At 49.0% G+C, this 25141-nt stretch overlaps 5 protein-coding genes and 1 long non-coding RNA gene across 6 annotated transcripts; 3 read left to right on the top strand and 3 right to left on the bottom strand.

The window, feature by feature from the left end:
- Positions 1–4133: 4133 nt before the first annotated feature.
- On the bottom strand, positions 4134–6033 carry LOC100841859 (high-affinity nitrate transporter 2.1). Its single transcript, XM_003572406.3, has one exon. The coding sequence runs from the start codon at positions 5898–5900 to the stop codon at positions 4371–4373; it is 1530 nt and encodes a 509-aa protein (XP_003572454.1). The 5' UTR covers positions 5901–6033; the 3' UTR covers positions 4134–4370.
- Positions 6034–9420: 3387 nt separating this feature from the next.
- On the top strand, positions 9421–10629 carry LOC112271911. The gene is made up of 3 exons (XM_024462161.1): positions 9421–9926; positions 10040–10307; positions 10397–10629. The coding sequence occupies exons 1-3, from the start codon at positions 9639–9641 to the stop codon at positions 10414–10416; spliced, it is 576 nt and encodes a 191-aa protein (XP_024317929.1). The 5' UTR covers positions 9421–9638; the 3' UTR covers positions 10417–10629.
- A 402-nt stretch (positions 10630–11031) lies between these two features.
- Positions 11032–14134, bottom strand: LOC100832655 (uncharacterized ATP-dependent helicase YprA). The gene is made up of 2 exons (XM_024460603.1): positions 13406–14134; positions 11032–13255 (listed from the first exon to the last, which is right to left on the bottom strand). Exons 1-2 carry the CDS (start codon positions 14132–14134, stop codon positions 11183–11185), a joined length of 2802 nt encoding a protein of 933 aa, XP_024316371.1. The 3' UTR covers positions 11032–11182.
- Positions 14135–15207: 1073 nt separating this feature from the next.
- Positions 15208–18802, bottom strand: LOC100832338 (MDIS1-interacting receptor like kinase 1). Its single transcript, XM_003570750.4, has 2 exons — positions 15971–18802; positions 15208–15859 (listed from the first exon to the last, which is right to left on the bottom strand). The coding sequence occupies exons 1-2, from the start codon at positions 18651–18653 to the stop codon at positions 15441–15443; spliced, it is 3102 nt and encodes a 1033-aa protein (XP_003570798.1). The 5' UTR covers positions 18654–18802; the 3' UTR covers positions 15208–15440.
- LOC112272063 lies at positions 18557–19009 on the top strand. The gene is made up of 2 exons (XR_002965762.1): positions 18557–18681; positions 18799–19009. It is a non-coding gene; the product is annotated as an uncharacterized LOC112272063 (long non-coding RNA).
- Positions 19010–23558: 4549 nt separating this feature from the next.
- Positions 23559–25072, top strand: LOC100822964 (protein transport protein Sec61 subunit beta). Its single transcript, XM_003572283.4, has 2 exons — positions 23559–23717; positions 24568–25072. Exon 2 carries the CDS (start codon positions 24582–24584, stop codon positions 24825–24827), a length of 246 nt encoding a protein of 81 aa, XP_003572331.1. The 5' UTR covers positions 23559–23717; positions 24568–24581; the 3' UTR covers positions 24828–25072.
- The last annotated feature ends 69 nt before the right edge of the window (positions 25073–25141 follow it).

Raw genomic sequence — 25141 nt, 5'->3', positions numbered from 1 at the left:
GCATCATGATCTTTAGGTAGAAAGAAAAAAGAAAAAAGACAAGAAGCTAAAGTGAGACAGGGTCGAAATCAGGAGATCAAATTTGGCAAAAGTCAGAAGGAGAGTGAGGTGCATGAATTGAAAGTTACAATCATAGCTGAGTAAGCGAGAGCGACTTGGTAATAAGAAGAACACATAGATAGAATAGATATATGTGTGCGCGGCTCGATCATGTCGCGCCGCGCTGATAAGTTATATCAATGAACAAGAAACTACTGGATCGAAATATATGGATTTAACCTTATCGATTCTCACATGCATGTAGTTCACATGCGGATATGGACAGCATGAATAAGCGTTGAGTACAAATATGGAATGTAAACATAAGTCACAAGCAAATTGGTTTGCCTGTGGAAATTTCTTGAACACAAAACCGGTTCAAATCAACACACGACAGCTAGGTAAATTTATATGATCAAATACTCAAACTTCATCTCTATACACACGACTTGTAAATTTAGTTAGAACATCACAAGAGCCTTAACAATAGCGAGGGTCAAACAATATGGATTTGGAGAGGGTTTATTGTAGAATTGAAGGTGTATACGGTGTACTCCCTCTGTCCGCAAAAGACTGGACGTTTGGTGTTTTCCAAGGAAATTAAGGATTTTGCAGAAAATCCACTCCTCCCCTCCATTACTCCATCCTTCGATTCACACAACAATTAATACTGCACCCTCCACAGCAATTATAAAGGCAAAAATACGCAAGTAAATACTTCCCGCCACGGCCACAACAGTACTACTAGTACTCCCGCCAGATTACAATTAGCAATGCAATTAGCTTGCTTCCCGTCAGATTACAATTAGTACAAAAATTTGAATAGCCGCCGGAAATCAATTTGAGCAGTCCAAAAGACTTGTTTGGCTATACAGCAATACATTTGCGCCTAGCTAAATAATTACACAAACACTCTCTCTCTCTCTCTCTCTCTCTCTCTCTCCCTCCCTCTCTCCTCTCTCCCTCTCCATGGCAATTGATCTGAACATGGCACATGGTGAGGGAGAAGATGAACCTGAGCCACCCTTACACGAAGAAGAGCTCCAGGCCAGTCATCACTTTGATTTGAACAAGAACCCATGTAGGCACTCATTGATCATGCAAGGATTTTCTACTCCTTTTTACTCATTCACACGCTGATGGTGCCTTGTGTTGCTGTATACTCATTCACACGCTGATGGTGCCTTGTGTCGCTGTAGAAGATGAACTCGAGGCCGCCATGCATGCACAAGAGCTCCAGGCCGGTCATCACTTTGATCTGAACATGAACCCAAACATAGAAGATGAACATGAGACCTACATTGAAAATGGAGAAGAGGATCTGCAAGATTCAGATGAATCAGGTTAGCGAAAACACTACTCACAATTGAATGTTTCATTACAATGTTATTAAACTAATCAGGTTAGTACAGAAGCTAGATTTAGAGGGGAAAAGATAATGATCTGTACTGTATGGCTGTATGGCGGCAAAAAAATTAAGTGGATCCAGATCATTATTTACTGTTGAAATAACATATTGTTGTGTTCATGTTTTTAAACCTTTATTATCAAAACAACATACTGTCAAATTAGATTACAACTGGAACAATGAAACACATACTAGCATATAAATAGTGTTGGGAAGGATACAAAAACTGAAACAATGACACACATACTAGCATATAAATAGTCCAGCAATATAGTTTAGTTTACCTTACTTTCCTAATTTAGTATACTTTTCAAATACTCACATAACCTCACCTTGTAGACAATGAGATTGAAGACCAAGATGGTGCTTTCCAGACCATGGAAGAGGAACTACAAGCAATGAATAATGCTCTAGAAGATCTTCAAGTTGACGAGGACGACTATGGTGTGTATGCAGGTGATGTAGAGATTGAATTTGAGGAAGAAGAGCTTGTTGATTCAGGATCAGAAGAAGACGTGGAAGTGCAGCAAGAGCAAGCCCATAATGAGCAAGTTCATGATGAAGACAAATACAAGAATTTAACAGAGTTGCAAAGGTCCAGCATTTATGTAGAATTACTAGCAAGAAGTAATATTGGAAATTAAAGAAGAACACAACCAAAGAAGTTGCAAACATCTTCAATGCTTCAGTGTACAAGGTCAGTGTACAATCTTGGCATACCCGTTGACATAAGATCAAGGAAGCCAAAAAATTGTGGTCGCAAGAGGATTCTAGTTGACCTCGGTGTTGTTCCTAACATTCCTTGGAATTAGCAGAGAACTATACGTAGTCTTGCAGTAGATTTGGGTGTGAAGAAACCCGCACTTCATAAGATTTTTATGGAAGACTTGCTGGATAGGCATTCAAGTTCGCTCAAGCCATATTTGAGGGAAGCAAACAAGAAGGCTAGGCTTCGGTTTTGCATCTCTATGTTTGACCAACAGAGTTTGCAAAATAGGCCGACATTCAAGGACATGCATAACATAATCCATTTAGACGAGAAGTGGTTTAACGCCACCCAAAAGACCATGAAATTCTACAAGCTGCCAACGGAAGAGGACCCACATAGGACTGTGCAAAATAAAAATTCCGTTGGCAAAGTAATGTTTTTGGTTTTAATAGCAAGGCCTAGATATAATGCAAAAGGTATTTGCATTTTTGATGGGAAGATAGGCATTTGGCCCTTTATCAAAAAGGTGAATTTCAACTTTTACTCTTTGTAATTATTGTGCACATCAGCATTTAATCTAACTTGATCATAAAGTTTATTTATTTGTTTGTTTTTGGTTCGCTCAACCATTTGTTTGTTTATTTTAGGAGCCAGCGTCAAGGAGTAGTGATAATCGTCCAAGAGGGACTCTTATCACCAAAACTATCAAAGTTAAAAAGGAAACGTCGAGGCAGTTTTTGATCCAGAAAGTACTACCTGCTATTCAGGAGGTATGGCCCCAAGAGCTTGCTGATGAGACCATATGGATCCAACAAGATAATGCACCCTCACATGTCCCAAGTGATGACCCAGGTTTTGCTAATGCTGTTGCCCAAACAGGACTTGATATCCACCTCATGCAACAACCTGCAAACTCACCGGATATGAATATCTTAGACCTTGGCCTATTTTCTTCGCTACAGTCCATGTCATCTAGACTCGTCTCTAACAATTTAGATGAGCTAATCAACAATGTGAAGCAAGAATATGATGCTTATGATGCCGATAAGATCAATAGGGTTTTCCTTACACTACAAAGTTGTTTGCTTGAGGTCATGAAGATTGGTGGAGGCAACCGCTACAAGATCCCCCACATGTACAAGGATGGCCTAGAGCGTACAAGAAATCTTCCTCATGTTCTAGGTTGTGAACGTAAACTCTATGAGAGCGTTCTACAAACCTTAGCCGACTGGTTGTAATGGTGGATGTGGTAACATTTTGTAATGCTGGACTTATGGTTAGGTCAGATGCATGGTTGGTTGTTTTCCTATGTTTAAATTTGATAGTTTTGGTGGACTTTGGTTAAATCAGATGCTGGAATTTTGGACTTTTGTATTACAGTACAAGTGAACAACTTATTTCTGGTAGCACAAATTAAGATTAAACTGAACAGCTTGGGATGAGAGAGCAAGAATTTGTAGCTTACAGAGCAAGAATTTGTAGCTTACAGCTTCCTTAACGTCGATTACTCAATGTACTTCGCGAATTAAGTATTTGGAATTCGCAAAGAAGAACATGAGTTATACATTTTCTCACAAAAAAAGGAATAAACTGGACTTATACATGTCAGCCCACCCATATACCCTCTCACATTACACTTTGCAGTATACATGCACTAGGAAACATAAACTCGTACACCCTATTACTAGCAGATGTAGCATGCGTGCGTAAGTGTACAACATATATATACGATGTGTATATATATAGAGAAAAAAGAGCTCCAGCAGGTCTTATACGTGCTGGCGGTGTGGCCACGCTCCGAGCGCGCGGCAATTATTCTCTGGAGATGTAGTCCCTTGCTCTTCTCCTCCTCCGACCACTCCTCTGTGGCGTTGGCATTGGAACGCAATACAAGATGATCTTAATTAATTCGGGAGTAATTCATTGTCCATTAACTGTTTATATATGGACATATAAATTTGCCGTTGAGTAAGTACATTAAAAAAAAAATCCAGAGCTCTCTTCACTTCACATACACAATTTAACTTTTGGACACCGGTACAAATACCCTCGCTCGCCCTGCATGCACATCCACACATGCATGGGTCGATCCATACACTTTTTCGTCATTACCTACATATAATTAAAGTCTGTATATATATATACTTACGGAAATGAAAATTCATGCAGGCGTACATACATATACGATGTGCATTATATATGCACAACAACGTCTTATACGTGCTGGGGCGTGTTGTTTGGTGGCGTGGCGGCATCGGCGAGGACGGCGTTGTGCCTGCTGCCGCGCTCCGACCGGCTGTTCACGGCGAACTTCTGGCCGGCGAGGTGGAGCCCCTGGCTCTTCTCCTCCTCCGACCACTCGGCGGCGTAGTACTCCTCCTCGGTGGCGCCGGACTTGGCGGGGAAGAACATGGATCCCCACTGCGGGAAGTGCACCAGCGCCACCGGCAGCGTGCAGCACATGATCATGATGCCCATGTACTGCAGCCCTTTGCCGGTGGAGTAGCTCGACGATGTGAAGAAGAGAAGCTGCGTGAGCCCCGCGCCCACGTTCCCGCCGGCGCCGGTCATCCCGGAGATGATGCCGAGAGACCGCCGGGACACGAAGGGGGCGACCCCAAAGATGGCGCCGCAAGCGGCCTGGGCACAGATGGAGAAGAGGACCATGGCGGTGACGGAGGCCGGGAGCTCGGTAGCGCTGCCGAGCCAAAGGCAGAAAGCGCCGCCGGCCGTCTGGAGGATCCAGATGTTCCAGAGGCGAGCGCGCATGCCGAAGTAGCGGGCGCCGAAGTCAGAGAGGATGCCTCCGGCGGGGCGTGCCACGATGTTGGCCATGCCGAAGCAGGCGGCGATGGTGCCGGCGGTGCGGAGGTCAAGGTGGAAGTGGTCGTAGTAGTACTCGGCGATGACGTTGTCGGTGGTGAGCTCGACACCCATGCAGTAGCCGTAGAGGAGCACGAAGACCCATGTCCGGTAGTTGGTGACGGCGCCCCAGAGCACCTTGGAGAACTTGTCCTTGTTGACATTTCCCTTCTTCTGGAGGCTCCTGAGGTTGCCATCGGGGAGGTCCTGCCCCATGGTGAGCACCAGGATCCCCATCACGATGTGCATCATCCCCGGCACGAAGTAGGCGATGCGCCATGCTACAAAGGGCGTGGAACCACACTTTTGGATGGCGTGGAAGACGAGCGGCATGATGAGCTGTGTGGCTCCACCGCCCATGTTGCCCCACCCGGCGGCGAGGCCGTTGACGGTGCCGATGATCTTGCTGTTGAACATGGTGCTCATCCAGTACTGGCACGACACGAAGGTCGCGAGGGAGAAGCCGATGAGGAACCGCACCGTGATGTACCCCGCCGCGTCGTCGATGAGCGACATGCAGAACACGGTGGGCGCCGAGAGCATCACGAGGAAGGCGCACCCATACCGCGGACCAAGGAGGTCACACACGGCGCCCATGGCGAGCCTGGAGAAGATGGAACCCGACACGGAGGCGACACCGGCGTTGCCGATGTCGGCCTTGGCGAGGTTGAGGTTGTCGCGGATGATAGGCACCAAAGGCGCCGCGGCGAAAGTGGAGACGAAGCAGGTGAAGAAGGAAATCCACGAGAGGTGGAAGGTGCGCATGTGTGGGTTGGCGAAGGAGAAGAGCCTGATGGACTCCGCCTTGTGCTCCGAGTCCACCGGCAGCGAGAACTTGCTCTTCGCCGCCATGTCTCCATGAGCGCCGGCTTCCACCTCCATGTCCGAGCTAGCTTATCTAGTTGTTACTGGCAACTAAGTAAGAGAAGCTAATTAAGCTTCTTGAGCTGTAGCTTGTAAATGTAGTGGTAATGGGGTTTATGCTTTTGGATCTCACACCAGTGATCTATTTATAGCGGCTTGAACTACATGCATCCGTGTCTCCGGGCCCAGCAGCAGAGTTGACATTGGGATCATCAAACAACACCCTCTCAAAATCGATTCCTCCTCGATGATTCTGGTGCAAACAACAGCTATAGCTAAGTTAATCGTCAACCTGCCCTTTGGGCACTGCATAGCAGCAATTAGCAAAGCCCAGATTAGTATACTTAATCAGTAAACAATTGCATCTGACGGAATCATGGAACAGAGATGCAATGGGGGCGTTGAATCTGGAAGAGAGGTGAAAACTAAACAAAGCAAGCCAAGGCTAGATATTTCGTGCTCTACTAATTTAATTAGGTAAGCTAGCTAAGATCCTCGGCGCCGCATCTCCGGGTGTGTGTGGCTTTTGGGGCTCCGTTTACTTATCCCATGGGATTCACCAAGGATCAGGATCTCTTGGCGACGCGTGGATCCAACATGGAGAGACCGTTGACTTGCCGGTTCAATCCAGGGAAACAGATCGGTAGATGCGTATGGATTAGTGATAGTATCTTATTTGGCGCCCATATATAGCCTGGCCACTTGATAATTTGTTAGGGGTAATTATTAAGCTGATGATCAGAATTCAGAATCAGGTTCACACATGTGTTCATTTTGACCTGAATTTCGGGCTACTGGACAAGCCCACATCTCGAATTTCATTTCATTTCAGTTAGTATGCAAAATCCTGCTCCCTGATCAAGTGAGAGAGTACTAAATTTTTAAAAAAGATCGACGAGTAGAAGAAACGATCAAATTAATTAAGTTTGGGAAATTTCATGCAATAGGTTGATTTGAGAATCTTAATTTGATGAGCTATCAGCAGAAATGTAATAGGATCAATCTTCGCAAATGGTCCTGCTGGCCGGGTCTCCATCAATTATAGCGTATTGTGTCTGATAACCCCAGCTCTTGCTCTGTTGGGAACAAATTAAGTAGATATATAATTGGCCTCTTGAGGACCCCGGAGATCCAAGAGCTAATTAAGCTAGGAGACAGCCGACGTAGTACATATACATATATGTGCAGCAAAGTCGTACGTACGTATACGTACGTGTCTATATATGTCCTACTGCTAGCTAACTGTCTCCATCGTCGTCTTAATAAGTTTACATTTACAGGCCACTGATTGCTGTTACGTTTCAACGGCACGTGGAATAGTTAAAATTAACCCTCCTAGTCGGGCTCTCCCAGCCGTTATTAGCATTACACTTACCTCAATTCAGCTGTACTATGTAGTTATATATAGCATAACTATCAGGGCTAGCTGTGATCGTTTGGGTTGTGTGCACATTCGGATGCAGCCAAAGGGTGGATGAGAGTGCATAGCCTACCCAGGTTTAAGTCTCTCACTTTGCATGGGTGCTCTCATTTTCCTGCATTTATTTCAGGTCTTAACCGGCATTGTGTTTTTAGTGGGAGTGACGTACACGTCAACTACGAGACGTCTGTGGTGACTTCATCATTCTCAAGATGATGTACCGGACCTGTCTCTCGGAAGTGCTCATAGGGGGAGGGTGTGCGTGCTTGCATTCTTAGGGGTCAGTATGTATGCGTGTTTATGAGCGTCCGCGTCTGTACTGTGTTTACTAAAAAAAAAGGGGGTGGATTAGAGTTTCCTTAGAAAAAGAATGAAAGAGTTGGTGGTCGACGCTAACTTGTTTGATCAATTAATTAACCTTGAGTTATAATTGGATCTTTTTAGCTGAAAAATCTGCAACCTGGCCCTTTGGACTTATCAGGGCTGTAGACCCTGTTATATACATATGCTGCATTGATAATTGAGGTGTATGTATCATGTGTACACGAATGATTCAGATAGTTAAGTGCCTGGCTCAATCAATAACAGAGACTCATAAGGTTGTCTACTTGTCGGCCTTTGATGATCAATATTAATTAACAGGCATAATATATTTCCTTCCAGAAGGTCAGTCTAAATTAACCTGACTGCATCCGCAAGATGACAAGAACTAACCAGGTACATTATTAACCTCCTTCTATTTTGGTATGGGTAGTACATTTTTCGGTCCCTCTTGTTCACAGCATAATTTGTTTTCCTTTCTTTCACAAAATAAGTAGCGAAATCAGGTTTGAAATATATATGTTTTGTGTATTCTCCAAGCTTGTATCAATGATGTAAAAAAAACTAATTTTGTCTGTTACTTGTAACGAGGGTCTTGGGTCACGTCGTTGTACAGAGTAAACGACTACATACTGCTATAAATATACATGTCTCATTAAATTAATTTTCCTTGTATGTCACTAACTTGATCTTTTTTTAGGCTTGAACCTTTCTTTAGGGTAGTGATTGATCTTTTTCTTTCTTTCTTTTTGACAGCGGGCAGTGATTGATCTTCATTAGAATGCATGCATCATACCTGCAAAATAAAAAGAATGCATGCATCATGTTTTTTTTTTTAGAATACTGCATGCATCATGTTGACATCGATGGCAACAGTATGGGCCTCGATTCCTTTCGATTAATAAACGGGCCTTACTTTTTTAGGGGGATAAATGGGCCTTTACTGCTAGTAATTCCTAAAGAAATTTCATTCCTAATTGTGTGAGTCGTCCCCCTCCTGGGCCGATGAAAAGCCACTCTCCTGTGAGATTCTATATCTTGTAAGCAGCACTCTTGGGCTGTGACCCAATAGCCATGTCCTAAGGAAAGACACAGAGATCCAATTTCTCAAAAACAAAATTCCCCAAAGAAAAAACAGGACAAATCCAGAATAAAAAATAAAACTAGATATTATTCCGAGGAAGGAAACTTATGCTCGATCTTGATTCGCGTAACAATTAAACTCTCTGGGTTTGAAGCTAAAAACAACACCATATATGAAATGCCCATTGGCACGATTGAATGTGCATGGATCGATCGATATGGCTCGATCACATGGCCAACCAAGCTAGTTAGCACACCCATGCGCTCCATGACATGGATCCTTAACTAATCTTCTCAGATCGATCAGCTAGCCATCAGTGACGTGTCCAGTCCAACCCCCTTGTAGATTAGACATCGATCGATTGGTTGTGTGCTGACGCAGAGACCGGGACGAAAAGAAAAGAAAAAGATTAGATATCGATCGGCCGGGTACACGACACGATCTCCAATCAATGGATTCGATGGAAGCACGAGAAGAAGCAGACAAGCCAAGATCTACGTACAGGTGCATCCTGGACCGACGTGTTCAGTTCCTGATCGATCCGTATGTATGTCTCCAGTGTTCATGTCAGTTAATGCGTGCCAAGAAACAAGATTTATGTAGCCGATACCCCTTACCAACTTAGAGATTCCTACTGATGGACCGGCCAGAACATAGATATATAAGTATACACAGTATGTACGTGGATATGCATCAATGCATGTGGCGTCCAGTGTAAACTATTGGCAGACCGGCCGCCGCCGATCGCTACTAGCTTGATTCCTGCTTAGTTAGCTAGAGCTAGTTTGATTCCCGTGAGCTGATCAGAAATCTATCAGTCCTCTAGCTCTTGCACACTACGTACAGTTTGCACGTAAGCAAACTGAAGATCGACGTGAAAAAAAATCTCGTTTTGCTCGATTTTCTTCTTGTTCGTGTTGATAATATCGATATGGGGCATGGGAGTGGAGCTGATCAGTCGGCGTGCAGAGTTCTGCCCATCATCGACGAGGAGCCAGAGTCGTCGGAGTCGGAGTCATCAGAATCCTTCTCCGAGAGCGAGTGCGCGGCTGCGGCGGTGCCGGAGACGACGACGAGGAGGAAGAAGGCGGCGGCGGTCATCGCTTTGGCAGCCGAGCGCAGGAAGGCGATCGTGGCGAGGATGAGGGAGCTGCTCCGGCGAGCCGTCGCCCAGAACTCCAAGCCATTGCCGCCGACATCCACCGCCAAGAAATGGAAGGTAATTCAGTAATCGATCATTCGATTTCGATCACCAACAAAGATTAATTGGAATTAATCCTAGTTACTGTGTATACGATTTCTAGATCTGTTGATTGACCGCGTTCAATGCAGAGAGCCGTGAGCTTCAAGAGCAGCGGCCATGGCCATGGCGGCGGAATTATCGGAGGAGATCATCACGAGCGGCGGACGCCTGCCGTCGTCAGCTCGCCGTCGCCGTCGGTGTCGAGCAGCTTCAGAGCAAGCCGGGACTCCTCCGCCTCCTCCTTCGTATTCTTCCCGTCGCCCGCGCGTTCCCCGCCGCCGCCGTGCCCGATGTCTCCGGCGCAGCTCAGCAGGCTGATGCAGCAGCAATCACACTGGATCACCACGGATTCCGACTGTACGTAAGCTCAGCCGATCGATCATCTGCATTGCATTCCTCTGGGAAATTTAATCTGATCGGTCGCCTCATCGGCAATAATTTTGCAGTCGTCGTGCTGGAGCTCTAGTCACCGGCGGCGACGACGATCTTCCCACCGGGCTAGCAAAATCGGCCCGGCCCGGCTGTACGAGCTTAATTATGGGCCGGCCCTCGGGGAGAGGTCAAGTGGGCTCTGGAGCCCAAAACTTACGGCCCGGTACATGGGCTTCGGGCTGATACGTGAGTGGGTTGTACAATATGTAGTTAAGGCCCAGAGCTTTTCTTTTCTGCTTCTAGTATTCGTGAGTCGGAGCCTGTTTATCTTAAGGCGCAAATTTCCAAGGAAATGACACGGCTCAAAGAGCTGCTGCGCTAGAACAAGAAAAGGGGAAATGATTAAGAGAAGAAAAATGTTGTTATTACTACTGTATGCTGACGATATTTGTAAACAGAAGTTGACACCCTGGCTGTCGCTTGAATCGAATCAATTGCTCTGCTCTGCACTGACTGACTGAAGAATTTATCGTCATGTTTTCCACGGTTAACTGTATCTAATTTTCCACATACTCATCACCTCAGATTGCTTGATCACCCAGGATAATGTTGAATCAAAGGCAGAAAGTTTATAGTATTACTGTGCATACAACCTGCAAGGACAGCGCCTAGTAGTATACTGAAATGCCATCAACTTCCACCCATACTAAAATGATTTGTTGATCAATCAAAACAGAACAGGATACGCAAAATTAATTTTATTGGTTGCAACTTGCTGTCTACATGATAACTAAGTAGTTCTTCATTCAGACTCTGGTTTGAATTCCACAATAGTCATCTCAATTAGCACTAGCTACAAACTAGGATTCAGAATACCACTGAATCAACCCTTTGAGGACCAAAACAGCAGCCTCCTTATCCAGATCCTTATTGTGCTCGCGGCACGCGAAGGACTGGACGCAGTTCGGGCAGCCATCCAAGTTGCCGCACCCGCACGCCCAGACGAGCTCCAGGGCAGCGGCCAGGAGGTCGCCGAAGAGCGCCCTGGCCTGCGCCGCCAGCCCGATGCCGCCGGGGTGCTTGTCATAGAGCAGGATCCTGTCAGTGCTGACGGCGTCACCACCGCGCGTCTCCTCCTGACGAGTGTCGGCGGTGCACCCGCACTCGGTGCCGAGATCGGAGGAGCTGCACATCATGTGGAGGGGTAGGATGCCGAGTATGGCGTGCGACGCGCCGTGCACCCCGGTACGGAACCGTGGATTATTGCTTCTTTGCTCCACGGCTGCCTTGACCGTCTCGGGGATCGGCGCCCAGACGGCTTGGGTGTCGAAGGAGAAGGACGGCAGGTCGAGCGGGATGACCTCAGACACTTGGTTCGTCGATTTGTAGATCCGACGGTACCCGACCCATCTCGTCGTCACCGTGCACGTGTCTGCACGAACACCTCTTGTCGAACAAGCATGATCATCGTCGTCGTCGTCGTCTCCAGTGGCGGCGATGACGATGTCGGTGTAGTCCTCGGGCTTGGTGTGGTAGCTCAGACCGTAGGCTGTCCGGCAGTATGCCGTCTTGGACGTGAGATCGAGCCTCTCCACCAAGTAGGTGTCCCCTTGGTGCATGTACACGGCGCCATCGTACACCTGGAAGAAGGCCTTGCTCTCCTCGATCTCCTCCATGACGCGCCGCCCCACTGTCTGCATCACCGTGAACTTGTCGTGCTCCACGGCCCGGATGCTCACCGCCGACGCCGGCCTCCTACCCACCGGCCCGGAGTACCGCCACATTGCCGGTGACGAGTTGTTGTTGTTGGTCATGGCAAGGTGACCTCTGTCTCGCAAGACGGTCATGGCGGCGTCCAAGGCGGCGGCGCCGAAGTAGCGCTTGTCGAGGTCCGGCCGAAGCAGGCTCTCGGCAGCGGCACACGCAAGGTGCTGCCGGAGCACCTTGGGGTTCCGGGCGTCCACGTGGCAGTGCTCGATTGGTTTCCCGAAGAGTTTTTGGGGGAAGTTCATGAAGTACTGGTCGAGCGCGCAGTCGAAGGCCACATAGACGGCCACGGACTCCCTGGCGGCTCGCCGGCCGGCCCTCCCCGCCTGCTGCCACAGGCTGGCCATGCTCCCCGGGAAACCAAGGTGCAGCGTAGCATCAATGTGGCCCACGTCGATGCCCAGCTCCAGCGCGTTCGTGGCCGCCACGCCGAGGAGCTTCCCGGAGAAGAGGCCCTCCTCGATCCGGCGCCGGTCGGCGGCGACGTACCCGCCGCGGTAGACGGCGACGGAGCTCGCCAGCTCCGGCGATGCCGGAGAGGCCTCCTCTAGAAGGCCACGGGCCTGGGCCAGCACCTGCTCGCAGAGCTTCCGGGTCTTGCAGAAGGCGATGCACCGGAGCCCGTGCTGCACCATCTCCGCCAACAGTCGAGCCACGTCGGTCACCGGAGACGAAGAAGATGACCTGGCCGAGTTCCAGAGCACGAAGCGCTTGGCGGCGCGGGGGCTGGCGTCGGCGTCGACGAGCTCGATCTCGCCTTCCTCGAGCCCGGCCAGAGCCATGGCGTGCTCCCGCGGGTTGGCCAGCGTGGCGGTGCAGAACACGAACGTGGGCGGCGATCCGCCGTACAGGTGGGCGCAGAGGCGGCGGAGGCGGCGGAGCACGAGGGAGACGTGGCAGCCGAAGGCGCCGCGGTAGGCGTGCGCCTCGTCGACGACGACGTGGCGGAGGCCAGAGAGGAAGCGCCGGAAGTGGGCGTGGCAGGGGAGGATGGACACGTGGAGCATGTCCGGGTTGGTCACCAGCACCCTGGCCTTCACCCTGATCCTCGCCCGCTCCTCCACCGGCGTGTCGCCGTCGTAGATCGCCACGGCGTCGGGGCCCAAGCCCAGCTCGCCGCCGGTCATCATCTGGAGGAACGTCTTGAGCTGGTCCTGGGCGAGGGCCTTGGTGGGGAAGATGTAGAGCGCGCATGTTGTGGAGCTCGAGGCCATGGAGTCGAGGACGGGGATGTTGTAGCAGAGCGATTTGCCGCTGGAGGTGGAGGTGGAGACGACGACGTGCTTTCCCTTGGCGGCGGCGGCGACGGCCTGAGCTTGGTGCGCGTAGAGGCCGGTGACCCCGATGCGGCGGAGGGCGGCCTTAGTGGCGTCGGAGAGCTGCGCCGGGAGCTGGCTGCCGGAGCTGTAGACGGCGGGCCGGCCTGGGATCTCCTCGACGTGGACCATCTGGCCGGCGCTCCCCAGGCCGGAACGCAGGTGGGAGACCATCTCCGCCGGGTCCAGCTTCTCCGTGCTGCGGCAATGGCTCCACGACGAGATTGTATTTATATTCCTGGAGATGTTCTTCGGGGAGTATATGTCGTCTTCGTCTCCGGCGCCGGCGTGGAAAGGGTGGTGGTGAAATTGCTTCCTTCTCTTGCCACCAGCGGCGGCGAAGGCAGCCCACGGCGAGGAATTAGGACCAGCGGGGCGGCCCCGGCGGCGGTTGGACGGGATTAATGGCGGCGGCGGATTAGAAGAGGGATTATTCTTGTTACTGGTACTCCTTGTAGAGCAGGGGACAAGGGAGACGAAGTCGGCGGGGCCGAGCGGGGGGAGGTGGGAAATCATGGCGGAGGGGAGGAGCTTGGCGCCCTTGAGGAAGAGGTGGAAGCTGCTGCTGTCCCCGGAGGGGAGGAAGAAGAAGGAGGAGGCGCGGAGGGCGGCCTTGAGGTCGTCGACGGAGCAGGACGCGGCGAGCCGCACCGTCGTCGACCGACCGTCCAGCGCCCGCACCCGGATCGCCCTCGTCTCCTCCCCCTTCCGCGCCGCCGCCGTTGCCATTGCCGCCGCCGCCGACGACGAGTAGTGCAGAGCAGAGATCGCGGCGGCGGGTTTGGGTTTATTATCGGCAGTGTGCAGAGGACGATTCCGATTCCTTCGGGGATTGATCGAGCTTAAGATCTTGTGGGCCGATTTGGGCTGTCTTATCTATCTTGGGCCCACGGAATAAAGGCCTCGAGCTATCATGGGCTTTTATCCCGTCTCAACCGGCCTGCTACTCGGCCCGCTCGAAGAACTAGCGTAAATGGGCATGTTTCTTCTAGTACATGGTCAAGACATGCTTCATTTTTCTCAATTCAGTAAGCTTATTTGGACTTATACATCACTTACTTGATCATTTCACATATTCTTTTGTAAGCAGAAAACACGAGATACATATGCGTGTCTCAAATCAGTATGTTCATATACATTGCCGTGACAAAACAAATGAAGGACATTGCTGCACTTTCACGTGTTCACGGAAACAGAGTATGACCAATGATCGAGACTGATAACATAAATCATAATGATACAACATGGCGAATTAGCGATAGAACATAATAATAATGCCATTCATCCCGACATGCAATTGCATTTGCGTGCTACAAATCGAAGAACAGTTTCTGTCTGCTGCTGCACGTTAGTATGCCGGAATTATTTATCGAAATATTACATGTATCTAGTCTCTTTTTAAACATAGATACGTTCATATTTGAACAAATTTGAGACAAGTCATATGAATCGGACAAGTCATATGAATCGGAGGGAGTACCTTTCGTTTCGACAGATTGGGAGTAGACATGGTCGGTCGATCAATGGGTCCGCTGCCGTCTGCTATCGTTTTGGGGGGCCTAAACGTGTTCATGACCAGAATTAGAGGCTCTGAACAGAGACTAAAAGTTCAGGTGTCCCGGAAACAGGAGCTGCTAAGCTAGAAGGAGGTTTTCACGGGATAAGCCGCCGTTAGAAAGCAGGGTGTCAGTCGAAAATCCCACCTTTACGTTGCAAAATGTGCAATCGAAAAAAGTTTTAAAGCTATTAATTTGATAAGAAAAGGTAAAATACAGGAAACGTGGTAAGCACTCTCTTTGCTCTTCTACACAAGTGTTGGAGCCAAAAATTCTACAGAATTGCTTGCTTGTTATCTTCATCGATCCTTCTGTACTGGAGTACTTGTATAAATACATGAGATTATTGGATTAATCATCTACGTACACGGTCTATCTACTCAAAATGGAATCTGCTTACAATCTCAAAAAAATCAATATAACCATTATACAAACGAACAGCAGAGCATCTGACACCGTGGGCCCGCGTGACAGGACTGTCAAACGGAGTCGTCCTCCGTCGTCGTGCTGAACACCGGCCTATCCTTATCAACCACGACGGCGGCAGCCACCGGCGGCGGCGCGGGCACGACGGCGGCGCTCCCGCTCTTCCGGCGCGGCTTCGCCTCGGCGAGCATGGTGAGGACGTCGCGCATGGAGGGCCGGTCCCGGGGCAGCTTGGCGGTGCAGAGCACGGCGACGCGGAGCGCCAGCAGCATCTCCTCCCGGACCCCCGCGCAGCCGCCGTGGAGCGGGTCGAGGTGCTCCTCCATGGCGTTGGCCCGGATCTTCTCCCTCACCCACCCAACGATGTCCTCCTGCCCCTCCACCGCTCGCCGGCCGGTGATGAGCTCCATCAGCACCACCCCGTAGCTGTATATGTCGCTCTTCGCGTCCACCTTCAGCGTGTACCCGTACTCTGCAATTTTGAGCGATTCAGCCTTCTTCTTCTTCGGCTCCGGCGAGACTTGGGATTTGAATTTTGAAATTGAAGGGGGAGGAGGAGGGGATTAGGGTTTGGAGTTGGGACCTGGGGCGATGTAGCCGTAGGAGCCGGCGACGGAGGAGACGGGCTCGGGGGCGGCGGCGGCGGCGATGGCACGGGCGAGGCCGAAGTCGGCGAGGCGGGGCTGGAGGTCGGCGTCGAGGAGGATGTTGCTGGATTTGATGTCGCGGTGGAGCACCGGCGGGTGGCAGTCGTGGTGGAGGTACGCCAGCGCCTGCGCGACCCCCGCCGCCACGTCGTACCTCGACGCCCAGTCTGTTAACAGCGTGCTCTTCTTCTTCGTCGTCGTCGTCTTCTTCGTCTCCGGCGGGGAGTCGCCGTGGAGCGCGTCCCAGAGGCTGCCGTTGGGCATGAACTCGTAGAGCATCATGGCGTCGCCGGCGTCGTTGCGCATGTACCCCAGCAGCCGCACGATGTTCCGGTGCCGGAGACGACCCAGCAGCGCCACCTCCTTCAGCACCTCGTCCACGGCGGCGGCGTCCGGAGCTCCTTCGGGCCGCCAGAGCTTCTTCACGGCGATGGCGGCGCGCGCCCGCGGGAGGGATTCGGCCTTGTAGACGACCCCCGTGGCGCCCATGCCCACCACGTTCGCCTCCTTCACGCACGCCAGCACGTCGCCGCAGCCGAACCCGACACGCTGGAACGCCGTCATCCGCCATGACCACGCCCCGCCGCCGAGCTCGCCTTCTTCTCCGCCGTACCGCCGCCGGTAGTACACGTGCCAGCCGCCGAACATGGCGAGCACGATGGCCAGCGTCCCGACGAACAACCCGATGGCGGCGCGTCTGAGACTTCTCGTGCTGCTGCTGCTAGATCCATGGCGGGCGGTGGCGCGGAGGCTGCTGCTGCCGGAGCATGGCGGGAGCGGGAGCACGGCGCCGCAGAGGCCGGGGTTGCCGGCGAGCTCGCCGGGGTTAATGGTGCGGAGAACGCCGTTCGCGGGGACAGGCCCCGTGAGATTGTTATCCGCGAGGTTCATCGTCTCCAGCGCCGGGGAACTCCCGAAGCTCTCAGGTATCCCGCCGCTCAACGAATTGCCCGACAGATCCAGTACGGCGAGCGCCGGCATCTTCCCCAGCGCCGGCGGGATCGCGCCGCTGAGCCCGTTCCGCCGGAGGTTGAGGCTGACGAGCCTCTGGCACGAGGCCAAGCTCGCCGGGACCCCGCCGGTTAGCCGGTTGCCGGAGAGATCCAGCGCCCCCAGCGCCGGGCACTCCTGGAACTCGTCGGGGATCCCGCCGGAGATGAGGTTCTCCGCCGCCATGAAGCTCTGCAAGCTCGGCACCGCGAAGAGCCCCGCCGGTAATGTCCCCTGGAGGCGGTTCCGGGACACGTCGACGAACGACAGCGAGGAAGACGAAGCCAGGTCGACGGGGATCTCGCCCTCGAGGTCGTTCCCCGCGAGCTCCAGCCGCTGCAGCCATGGCAGCTTCCCGAACCCCGCCGGGATGCTGCCATTAATCCTGTTCCCCTGCAACCGCACACGCACAAGGGAATCACACGACAACGCGAGCGCCGCCGGGATCTCGCCGGAGAAGCCATTGCCGAACATGATGAGCTTGGCGAGCGCCTTCCCCTCGCAGATCCCCGGAGGAATCCCCCCCGTGAAGCTGTTCGACGAAACGTCTACCCACTGCAGCGGCGAGCTCCGGCCGAGCGCGGCGGGTAGAGGGCCGGAGAGCGAGTTGTTCCAGAGCTCGAGCACCTCGAGCGCGGCCATGGCGCCGACGGCGGCCGGGACCTCGCCGGTGAGCCGGTTGCACATGAGGTTCAGCACCCGGAGCTGGCTCATCTTCCCCACCTCCGGCGGGATCGCCCCAGACAACAAATTATCCGAAAGGTCGAGGAACGCCAACGAGGAGACGTTCCCGAGCTCTGCCGGGATCTCGCCGGTGAGCTTGTTCTTGTAGAGGAACAGCGAGGCGAGCGAGGGCATCTTCCCGAGCTCCGGCGGGATGGGGCCTTCGAGGTTGCCGATGGCGAGGTCGAGGTACTGAAGGCTCGCGAGGTTCCCGAGCTCCGGAGGGATGGCGCCCTCGAGCTCGTTGTACCCGATGACCAGGCTCTCGAGCGCCTCGAGCTCGCCGAGCTCCGGCGGGATCGCGCCGCCGATGTTGTTGCCGGAGAGGCCGAGGAACTTGAGCTTCGTCAGCGCCCCGTACGCCGCCGGGATGGCGCCACTGAAGAAGCAGCCGCGGAGGTCGATGGTGTCCAGGGAAGTCGCGTTGGCGAGGTCTAGAGGGAGAGCGCCGACGAAGTTGTTGCCGGAGCCGTTGACGAAGACCAGGGAAGCGCCGAGGCCGGAGGGGAAGGAGCCGTCGAAGGAGTTCTGGCTGACGTCGAGGGCCCGCAGAGCAGGGAGAGGCGAGAAGGATTTGGGGAGGGCGGCGGAGAAGGCGTTGGAGGAGAGGTTGAGGACGGCGAGCGAGGTGAGCCGGAGCAGGGCGCCGGAGACCTTGCCGCTCAGGTTCTTCCCGGCGAGGTCGAGGGAGTCGACGAGGCCGCCGGCGGTGCAGCCCACGCCCGTCCAGTTGCAATGCGAGCCCCCGCCGGAGGATTTCCAGTCGGCGAGCGCGCCCAGCGGGTCGATGAAGCCGGACTTGAGAGCCAGCAGCGCCGCCCGCTCGTCGCCGCCGGCCACGCCGGAGACGGAGAAGAAGAAGACGGCCACTGCCGCTAGCAACAGAGTCTGCACTCTTGCCGCCATTGGAATATGTCCAAAAACTACAATCCGAGTAAAAGCTTTTCTTTTAAGAAATCGCTTCTGCTGCTTCTAGTGCTGGCCCATGTCAGTGCAGTCTGCTGAAGTGTCTGCTCTCTGCTTAGTTTACTCCATTGATTTGCATTTGCAGCTCCAGGAAGAAGAAGAGGAGGAGGAGGAAGAAGAAGGAGAGCAGAGGCTGCAATGAAAACCTCAAACTTTATCTATATATGTAGGTATCATCATCAAGCACTGCATGGTGAGGTGTGAGCTAGGAGAGAACATTTGTTTCTTGTACTAAAATAAAAACCGTCTTGGCATTTTTCAACATGGCATGGCATGCAATTTGCTGCTTTGTTTAACTAGTGCCTCAACAGCACCTCACCGCACCCAGTGATTGAGCAAATATGAGGTGTTTCTGGGGATTAGATTAATGGCTAAAACAGGCTGGGTTTAATTTGGAGCTGGAGGAAGAAGAAGATGATGATGAATTTTAAAAGAGGAGGGGGGGAGCAGGAGAACATGGAACATGGAGGGAATGTGTTCTAAAGCCATAGCTTTTCAAGCCTGCTTTTGGCCATCTATCAATCTGTCTATCCATCTACCGCTGTTTAATTGATTAATCTTTTACTTTATGCTAGCCCATTAGATTAGTTGGTTAAAGTACAATGTTCATCTTACATTCCCTGTCTGTGCAGAACTGCAGGGAAGCAGTACATTAGTAGCTGATCAGGCTTTCAGGCCCTATTAACTAAATACTATTAGTACATTGCTGATACATAGGGACCCTGCTGCTTACATAGAGATTGGTACTGGTTTATTCTTTGGAACCTTCTGCTTATGAAAGCTCTGGTACAGATTTACTAGCTAAGACTACATTTTTTGTCTAGATCAGACTCCAACACTTGAACTGATATATATGATCTCCATGTAGCATATATAGGAGCTAGCTACTTTCCTTCATGGAGAATTTTGCTTAGGTACTTAGAAAAAAGTTGATTAGGATCTTAGCTGAGAAGATCTGCACTAGCATTAAGCAAAAGTACCACTAGTACTAGTGCTAATCCTATGTTATGACTTCTAACAGACAGTAAAACAGGGCACTTCCTTTGCAGGGGGAAAAGATTAACTTAACCCAAAGGGAGACAGGAGAGTATGTTCTTTCTGTTGTCCTGACGCAAGCATCCTACACATGACATGTTCTCCATAAAAAATAAACATTAAAGAAAAAGTTTACTCACCCTCTGTGAGAGGCAGATGCACAGTGGTTGCATGTGTTTAGCCCTGCCTAAGTTGACCTTGCTAGAATTAATAATAGAACCTGTGCTAATCATTCCTTTGACAGTGGGCAGTAGCTCCTGCTGTTTACTGACATGGGGATTGTTGGTGATTTCCTTGGCACATGTCCCAAGTAGAATGTCACCACTGCTGCACCAGATCAGAGGACAGAAGTACTGGTCTTGTAATTAAATGGGGGGTTAGCATTTTAGGGAGCAGGGTTGACAGTTTGACAGAGTCTTGAGGCTGCCAAAATAGTCGGAAAAAATTTTGGAAGTGACTTAAGTACTGATTAGAGTATAAATTTAGGCCAAGTAGCAGCAACAGTAGCATGAGTATCCAGGTTCCATATCTAGAAACTGACAGCAGAAGTTAAAATGATTCCTTGTTCATGAAAATGGCATGAGTACCACAAAGGCAAATAACTAAATGTTAACTGGAGCTGCTTTTCCTTTTTTTACTAGATCTGCTCTACCATCTACATTATCTTCTTTCTGACATAATGACTGTGATTAACTGATGGTGACTGAAGAACATGATGATAATAGGTTTGGAGGTGCATGCATATATGCAGTCAAAAGTGTTGATGAACATTTTTCTGAATGAACGGTAGGACGACCACATCAAGGTCAACTATTAGCTCCTAACAAACTCTGTTCATTAAGTTCATTTTCTTGTTTTTTTGTCTCCCATTCTAGGGGCGTTGGACTCTATATTGAATCTATTGGAAACGTTTGTGTGCTTATTAGTCATTTCGACGTTAAAGACATAAAACCTACTAGGAAAAAAGACATGACTAGACCTGTTTTAATTATTTCCATTGACAACTAACTTCAAAATAACATAAAGCCTGTAACCAAATATGAAGCCCCCCCAAAAAAATGGTCAGCAAAAGAAGGATAGCAATCAATCAAGAGATTTGAGCTAGTAATGCAGGTGCAAGAACAAATGATACATGCTAGTTCTTTCATTGCATTGCACTGAACCCACCATTAATTACCTGCCCTCAAATAACTTGTGGGTTTATGTATTGACTTTGCACCTTGGATCATCCATCCCAACCAATTAGAAATCTGGTTTTGCACCCACCATCATACATGCAGTGAAGAATGCAAGATTAATTGGAGACCAAGAAGTGATCAATCTAGCTGAAAGTTGCACCCAACAAGGATCGATCAAATGATCATATATGTATATATGCTTCTAGTCCAGTTTGATATATCTGGCACAATCAGAACTTGAAATTAAAGCTCCAAATTGTGCCAACACACACCAAATTGGACAGAAACACATCTAAGTGCTGAACTTTCTTGCATTTGGAAGCTAATTTGCAGGGACTCGACCAAGAGACGAACGATCATAGAACCTGCAATTTGGATGGCGTGCTGTGCTATTTAAGCAACTGTTGGCACCAACCAACTGACCAACAGCAAACTTAATCATGCATGCAGCCATGACAGAGTTTGGTGTAGGAGAAGAAGAAAAGGAATACACTAAAGAAAACTCAAAAGCTAGCCAGCTGTGACAATATTCCCTGGCTTGTCATTAGCTTAATTTTCTCTGCTTCCATTATTTATGCAATTACATATACATATATGTAATTACCAGCTTGCTTTGGAACCAAACCGTGCATGGCAGTGAATCTTTCTTAATCCCGAGCAAAGCTTAGCTAGCTAGTTGCACCACAAGTGCTTAGTAATCCAGTTTCTATATGTAGTACTCTGTTATTAGTTAGAAAGGTATGCATGCTACAAATGAATAACTTGATGTGACAGACAGCAAACACAGTCTAGCTAACAACTTGGTTAATTTTATGTCACTGTCTTAATTTAGCCCAACTCCATGAGGAGTTTTCTAAGCTACGTACACTAGCAAGCAACACCAAATTAAGCTACCACCATGCAACCATGACTCCTGTCCCTGCATGTGAAAATAATATATAATCAGAAACCAGCAGGTTGGATAGAAGTAAAAATTAATAATTTTTATCTCATCCATTTTATTATCCCTACCAATCATGTACAACTCGATCGAAAGCAGCATCAAACTTTAACAATAGATAAATTAGTAAACAAATGGTGATGAATTATTGATGAGTAACGTTGGCTTGCATGTTGTTGCAAATGGATCACTTCTCTCTTTCCCTGTTTCCCATGTTATGTTTTGGTAGCTGCTCCATGTTATAACATCTCATCTTTGGTGTCTGTGTCTTGATACTTTGTTCATTAGGTACTAGTTCAGGTTCCCCTTTATCAAATTCAGATAATTAAGTTGAATTTGGGGTATTTAACTCTTCAATTATTCAGTGATTAAACACACTGTGTATCATCATACAATAGCATAAATATCTTAAACAGTTTATACAGATTAAGAAAATAAAGGATTATAATTAGAGTATGACCTGTCTTTAATTTTCGTGATTAACTTTTTAATCTAATTAAATTTGCAGGCTACATGGAAACATATGTATATAGAAGGGTTATTGAAAAATAAAGAGGTGGCAGCTTAAAAATTATTCCCTGGTGGGCTGTATGTATGTAATAGAGGAATCAGTTAACATGCAAAAACTAATCATGGGAGAAACATGCAGCAGATTAATCATGGAGAGGCCAGGAACATGTTTAGTTGGCTGAACAGCCTAGCTAGCTAGCTATTAGGTTAGCCATAGGATTAGGAGATTAGTATAGTCACATGCATGCATATGTGGAGCTGGCTGGCCATGTGAAGCCCTCTCACTGAGCAGCTTCCAAAGTACTACTAGTACATGTATATATTGTTAATTAACCACATTTTTAAGCCTGTAACCTACCACTCAAGAATCTGCTACACATGTCACCCATCTGCATGTGGGTCCGATTTGTCAGTTGGTCCTAGGCGCCAGTGAGAGTTACATAATGCATGGCCGGTGAGCTTCAGTACATGTGCTTTTCTCGCCATTATTGGGCATATGCATCAACTCAAGTGCATCAACAGTTAATCATGGAAATGCAGCGGTGCTAATGTATATACATTAATTCTCCCGAATGTAATCTCATCTGATCACATATAATAATCTTATATATCTTGTAAACTTTTGTTCTGTAATTTTGTATTTTAATTCCTGGTGATCGATGCGTTTGGTGGGAGGATGCATGTGAGTGCCAATTTCGGGTTTGTACCTTTTGTTAGTTGAGATCCACTTAATTAATTCGAAGCTAATTAAGCAATCATTCATCCATTCATGAGCGGTGGCAGCTTGCATGCAAACAAGCATATATAGATGATCTGTCCAAGAACTGCATGTACTCCGTACATAGCTCTGTTCCTAAATTTTTATGGTGATTTTAGTACAAGTCCACTAAAATCACGACATGAATTTAGAGACCGAGGGAGTACATACATGTTCTAAATTCAAATGGATTATTTGCATAAGATCCTATATTTATGAGTACTTTTCATTCTAAAATAAATTATAAGATTAAAAATAAGTTGTGGGCTGTATCTAAGGTGAACGGAAGAAAACAGAACTTGTGGGCTGTATCTGAGGTTAACAGAGAAAACAGAACTTGTGGGCTCTATCTGAGGTTAACAGAGAAAACAGAACTTGCGGGCTGTATCTCAAGTGCTGAACAGAGAAATCGCTCGTGGGCCGGTCCAACTGAGCGAGGTTTATTAGGAGCGTTTCCCAACACTAGCACAAAAAAAAAGTCACCTTGCCTGCGCCGCCGATCTGCCCCCCTCGACCTCGACGGCGCAAACCCAGGCCGGCTCTTTCTCACCAGTCACCGCCGGCAGGGTTCTCCTCAAGCCGTGGTAAGTCAAGCCCCGTCTCCCGTCTCTGGTTGCTTACGTTCTAGATCCCAAATATATAGATCACACAGACCTACGCGATTTCTGGGTGAATACGTTGTAGATCCGCCGCCCTTGTCTGTTTGATTTCCGTTCCGATCGGGGTTCCTTGAATAGCAGCCGCCGGTTGCATGTTGGGCTGGATGAATGAGATTTGGGGAGAAACTAAGCAGTGTGCTATGATCTTGTTCTGTTCATAATTCATCCATACCTGTTGTTCGTCTGTTAATCTTGTCCTGTGCATTCATGATTGATGCTAAAATCTTTTACCGTTTCACTCAATCCCCTCTGTGAACAAGGCTTTTGTGTACAGGTTTTAGGGTGCTTGTCAACATTTAGCTGTGGCAGTCACCGACTTATATCTTTACATATTTTATTAGAGTTGTACAGTCATGGAATCTTGATTGATTGAACACTGGTAGTATTGCTGTATTTGTGGTGGTATAAGGGACACAAAAGATGGCTTTTCTGTGTTTTGCAATGAAAATGTGTAATTGTTGAAAACTTCACTTAGTATGAATTTGAGTTTCCAAGTTGTGTATTAATTCTTCTGAGTATTTTGTCTTGTGTTTACACATATTGCACGTAGAAGAACTTGTGAAATAGCGTGTTCAACAGGTCACCTGCTACTAGTTATTTTCAGAGCATTGTATGAAATATTGTGTTTCCCCTAAACTTTCGCAATGAAATATATCTGATGAACTCAATAAATGACACATGCTTTTTGATCATCGAGCGTTCAGCGCTGTATGTTTTGGTTCTTCATGGTAATAGATATACAAGTCTCATGGTACAAACTTGAACTTCTATGCAGAGAGCTAAAACAAGATGGTGGCCAATGGTGAGGCACCTGCAAGAGGGAGTGCAGCAGCTGCTGCAGGCCTGCGCAGGCGTAGAACCACCGGTGGAGCTACTGCTGGAGGTGGTGGCGCCAGTACAATGCTTCAGTTCTACACCGACGAGGCTGCTGGGCGCAAGATGTCCCCAAACGCCGTTCTGATCATGAGCGTGGGGTTTATTGCGGTCGTCGCCGTTCTCCATGTTTTCGGCAAGCTGTACCGCACCCCTAACTAGGTTCTTGGTACCTATGGACTCAGAGTCTATGAACAGAGGAACCTATAGAATTGATTTGAAGACATAGCAAAATGACTATCAGATCCTGAAAATACTCCTATGTTGTTATACCTTAAAATTTTATACACCTTATAAATGCTGAGATGCTATAGCTGAATCCTTAGCTGAATCCTTGCAAGTAAAGCTTGGCAACTGCTTCCTTATTATCGGTAATATCCTTATTATATGTTAGTTTTTTTTAGCGATCTGTTCTCTCGTATCCTTCCTTTTCCTTACAGTTGGCCTATTGCCCAGTTGATCCATTTGTTTCTCTG

Source organism: Brachypodium distachyon, chromosome 3 (genome assembly GCF_000005505.3).
Source record: "Brachypodium distachyon strain Bd21 chromosome 3, Brachypodium_distachyon_v3.0, whole genome shotgun sequence".
Taxonomy (NCBI): domain Eukaryota; kingdom Viridiplantae; phylum Streptophyta; class Magnoliopsida; order Poales; family Poaceae; genus Brachypodium; species Brachypodium distachyon.
Note: the sequence above shows the minus strand (reverse complement) of the source record. Positions and strands in the feature narration are given on the sequence as shown.